Genomic DNA, 4,914 nt, shown 5'->3' with positions numbered 1-4,914 from the left:
CACACACACACACACACACACACACACTTTGAAATGTTGTTGTCTCATGTGTTGATGAAGGGAACCTGCTGCTTTTAGAGTTTTTAAAAACTCTCTAACCGTTAACTATTAAAGAGTCAATTAACAGGCGGAGTTTTGAAAAGGTTAACGTATGATTAGAGTTTGTATGTAACGTTAGCGTGTTAAACTGAGACGTTAGCTCACGCTGTTTGTGAATGGCTGTAGCTAGCTGTCACTAGCTAACAGTGATGTCCTCGTCGTGGACAGTGCGCCAGGGACAGACAGGAGACCTGAGAAACCAGAGCAAAGAGGAGCTCCAAGAACTGCTCCTGCGACAGGAGAAGATATTCTCTAACAAGTAAGCTCACACTATTAGCGTCAGTTTGTACCTCCCGTGTATTTATTTATTATACCAGAGATAGCTACAACTGGGGCTAAGTTAATGTTTCACTGACGTAGTTTGATATTGTAGTAACAATATGACAGAAGAAACTTGGTGACTTAAGCACACAAATAAGTTTGAATTAGTTGTAATGAGAGCTGCTCCACCTTGCCTGAAGCTACACTGTTGTGATGTTACTCATCAGTAATAAGTTACAGAATGCTGTGTTCCCCCCCTACAATATGTGTGTAAACAGTAACGTTACAGATCTACAAATTAACAAGTAATCTCTGTGTTCAATGAAATGAACTAAAACAGTGTTATATAAAACCAAGGCTCTGTCATATGTAAATGCATTGATTGGTGGTTACAAGTTTATCTCAGTCATATTTGGACCAACTGATGGCAAAAATGCTTCTAAAAGAAAACAGTGCAAAGCTTTACTATGTTTATGATGCAGAGCCTATACTATACTAACATGCTGCAAAATGATTACAACTTGGCTAGACGTGCACAAGCTGATTTATTGTCTCTCTCCAAAATAGTTTTGTTTAATGTGCTATAAAGTTTAGATTATTTTTTCCATAAAAATGTACACATAGATGTCAGCATCTAAGCCAGTTTTAATCTGACTAATATGTCAAGGGTAATATCTTATGCACAACTATTATTGTTATACAGCAGTATTAGATCTGATATATACAGAATATACAATACTAGTATGATTAATATACAACGATTTGAATATTGGATGCAACGTCACATTATTTAAGCCAAAATATAGATGGGTGAAAAAGAAAAAAGCTGAATGAATTATTGGAGAAACATAACAAATGCAGATCATTTCATTTCAGTGAATGGTTCAATGAATAAGAAAATGTAAAATGCTATCTTAACCCAACTGAACACCTATAGCTGAATCAATCTATCTACTAACATTTGATGTTGGTTTGTTTGTCTCCCATCTGTATCTTGAATGATTGTTTTGAATATAACATCAAATGATGCGTTTGTGTTGTTCATAGGAGGTTTTTACAGAGTCTTCCTGACAAAGGGAAAAAGATAAAAGAATTTGCGGAGAAAGTGCGACTTGCCATTGAACACAACAATGAAGAGGAGAGGAGACAGAGCTTGGTGTCGGCTGCCAGGACAGAGTTACACTCCAAGTATCAGCAGACTTTCACTTTGCAACAACGTGTTATCCCCGACACACCAGCAACCTTAAACCAAGACAGACAAGGTGAGGTTGCTGCAGGCGATGCTCTACAGGAGATGGCGACCTCACCTGTCTCAGCTCATGTGCATGAAAACAACATTTTGGAGCAACAGGACCAGTTTGTCTCCAGAGTGGCTGCTGGTGAAACCATGGAGACGGCTGCTGCTGGGGCCTCTCTGAACTCTGATCAGACAAAAGAGGGTGATCTTGTGGAGGCCTTGGAAAGGGTCAGACTGTCTGAAAGTAGTACTGGTTTCAGTAGCAAGTCCAAAGACCCATTTAACAGCACAGCAGGAGACAATTACTTTCTCAAAAAGCAGATACCAAAAAAGCCTCACTATGTATCTGTAATGGAAAGAACAGAGAAGACTTCAGCTCTCAGGAAGCCAAAATTCAAACCAAATCAGTGAGTGGACTTTGTTTTTTTTTTAATGATATGATGATTACTTTAGCAAAAATGCCAAAATACATATATAATTATGTAATGTGTGTCATTTTGCTTTCTTTTATATTTTTTATTGTAAATAACATCTTTATAATCTATCCTAACTGTGTTTTCAGGCTGCCCCAAAGAAGTGACATCTCTCCATCAGGATCCTCGTCACCCAGCCATTCCTCTGAAAGCTCATCACCGCTCTCTGCAGAGGCCAGAAGGGAGCGGGACAGAAAGCACCTGGATGACATCACTGCAGCTAGACTCCCTCTTCTCCACTACAGTCCGGCACAGCTTCTGTCTCTGGACGAGTCGGCCATCCTCCTGAAGGAACAAGCAAAGAAGCAGCAGGTTAGTGCAGCGGAATCCTCCACATTTGCACTGCTACCTTTTGGTTTAAAATATCTTTTGCTATGTTTATGCCTCACTTCCGCACTACTCCGGAGTTTCAGAGCCCCTAAGCCTGCATTCACACTGCCTGCGACGGCCATCAGACGGCGCGGTAATAACGCAGGTCTGCCCATTCATTTAAAATGGGGGTAGTGCCGCAGGGGGGAGCCGATAAAACCCGCAGCGACTTGCGCTGAAAAGTTGAGACAGATTCAACTTTTGGAGAAATGCAACCCGATGTCACGCTGCAGTGGCCAACCATGTAACCGGCGATCAAACTTGGCAGTCCGTTTTGAGGCGGTGTGAGAGTCCCGTGCAGTAAACAGGAAACACCACTGCCTCTATCGCTTCCATAAGAAGGTTAGAAACACTACGAAGGTAAAAAATGAAACAAGCACTTAACTGTACAGGGATTTCTGTAACAGCTGACTGTTTCCTGCAACAACAAAGCACAGTCCCTCCACATCTCTTTTTCTTTCTTCTTTTCCGTCTCTTTCTCTGTGAAATGAAGCTGCCTTTAAGTGTGATTGGAAATGTCAAGATCTATAAACAATTGATGGAAAACAGTAATTGTGCTTGTTGAAGCTTGTTTTATTGTTCAGCCTTGTAGTCATGTGTTACTTTCAATACCAGTTCTACCTCGTTGTTGGTCCAAACAAAGAAGAAGAAATCTGTCGTCCTATTTTTCACCATTGCTGCTTTCCTCTAGTCTTTTTTTTAGGTATGCGACGTTCGTGTAAGTAATTACCAGAAATGTGCACTTGAACATATTTGATTGGCCACCACAGCGCCTTGACGGATGACATTGCACTGTGGTCTAACAAAAGTTGTGCATGTTCAACTATTTTGCCAGATCCTGCTTTATTTAGCTGGAGCCCTCTGGGTCGGCACTCCTGGAATGGCCTCATTTTAATGAATAAGACTGCTGCGTTTTGTCACACAGTGCCAAAGTAGTTATCAACACGGCCTTAATTTTATACAACAAAACACCTTTAAAAATACAGAAGGTGAAATTTTTCTGTGAATAAATATTTGACCAGTAATAAATATAATTTGTGCATACAGCTGTTGAATTTATTCCAATCATGTCGGTAATAGATGAAAATAACAACTCTACGTTTCTATTGAAATGGTATTAAAACAGACAGTTTTGTTGTTGTTGCTTTTTGTACTTTTGCACTTTACGTATAAAAGCAAAATCACAAACAAATTGAGTTTATACAATGGCCACTACTATGTGGCAATGATTAAAAATTAATCCAAGGGTGAATTGTATTAAAGTCCACATCAGAGCCCTCCATCAGCTCTAGAGGGCAGTGTAGGCGCTGTGCATCAATTCACATCGAAAGTAATGACTTTAGAGCCAACTTACGGAGGCCTGTTAAGCTTATTATCGGTCCTACTTTTGTTAAGGGTTTAATAACTATGGCTCTGCTGCTTTATAATAATGTGCTTGTTTTCCGTTTACCAGCCTATTCATGTCAACTTTTTCTCTGTGTTTAATTTCAGGAGTTGCAGGCCAAGCTGGCTTCCCAGAAACTGTCTGACGGATTGAAGATCTCTATGGGGAGCTACACTCCTGACAGTGGTCCCATGGCTGCCTACAGAGACGATCACGATGAAGGATCCCAGCTCTCCTCAGAGGAGGACTGATCCTGGAAGGCCAGAGCTGGGGAAACCGGTGTGACCTTGGCCCTGAGGGAAACAGGCTTTGGACCTTGCAATCAGGATCCATCAAACAGGGTTTTCACTCCAAAGACAAGAATTCTTAAGATAGGAAAAGAGTCTTTGCACCGTGTGAAGGCATAGTTGGTATCCCAGACTCAGCTCAGGAAATGGCAGGTTGAGAAACTAGCTCACTTAATTGTCATTCTGTTTGTATTGGGTTTGTGTCAGTGTCCTGCAGTAATAATAATACCTGCTGTTGACTAGGAGTCTTAAATGCTAAATTTGAGGAATGTATCATGAGGGAAATGTTTCTTGTCAGTATACTGAAACTGATGATGTCAGGGAATTCTGGGCCTGAAAGTATTGAACGTTGAAATATCTATTTTAGTGTGTTAATATTTGCACTCAAAGCTCATCAGCAGGTGGAGCCGACTGTTTTGGCACAAAGGTGACTGTTTACAACTTTAAAATAGTTGTGTCAGATTGAATTATTACAGAATTCAATAAATGTGTCTGATTTCCCAAATGGTTGTTTGTGTAAAGTCATGTGAAAATCCATTTTTTTAATTACAGACACTGAGAAGAGCTGTTTTTTTTAGTGCAGATAAAAATGGATCTATAAGAGATATCCTTTAATTTCTCTTGTTAGAATTAAACTGCTCCCTGATGAGAGCATCAGAAATAAAGCGTGTTGTATTGAGTGTTAAATGTACCTGACAATCTAGTTTCTTTAGTAGAAAGTTAGTGGAGATGCATCAAGAAAAAACAAGCTTGCTCTGCCACAGGACTGAGCCAGCAGGAGACGGTAGTACGAGGGCTAAACTG

General features: G+C 40.3%; 1 protein-coding gene across 1 annotated transcript; it reads left to right on the top strand.

Moving 5' to 3' along the window:
• polr2m (RNA polymerase II subunit M) lies at nucleotides 1–4,615 on the top strand. The gene is made up of 4 exons (XM_078249162.1): nucleotides 1–358; nucleotides 1,408–2,004; nucleotides 2,160–2,382; nucleotides 3,931–4,615. Exons 1-4 carry the CDS (start codon nucleotides 249–251, stop codon nucleotides 4,072–4,074), a joined length of 1,074 nt encoding a protein of 357 aa, XP_078105288.1. The 5' UTR covers nucleotides 1–248; the 3' UTR covers nucleotides 4,075–4,615.
• Nucleotides 4,616–4,914: the final 299 nt, after the last annotated feature.

The sequence above is a fragment of the Sander vitreus genome, chromosome 1 (assembly GCF_031162955.1).
Source record: "Sander vitreus isolate 19-12246 chromosome 1, sanVit1, whole genome shotgun sequence".
In the NCBI taxonomy this organism is placed as follows: domain Eukaryota; kingdom Metazoa; phylum Chordata; class Actinopteri; order Perciformes; family Percidae; genus Sander; species Sander vitreus.
The sequence above is the reverse complement of the archived record's forward strand: the minus strand, read 5'-3'. Positions and strand labels throughout refer to the sequence as shown.

Excerpts from the sequence above, each read along its gene's own strand:
- polr2m (XM_078249162.1), top strand. The coding sequence starts at position 249 with ATGTCCTCGTCGTGGACAGTGCGCCAGGGACAGACAGGAGACCTGAGA. Across the intron at positions 359-1,407 it reads GAGAAGATATTCTCTAACAA|GAGGTTTTTACAGAGTCTTC; the intron begins GTAAGCTCACAC and ends TGTTGTTCATAG. Across the intron at positions 2,005-2,159 it reads CCAAAATTCAAACCAAATCA|GCTGCCCCAAAGAAGTGACA; the intron begins GTGAGTGGACTT and ends CTGTGTTTTCAG.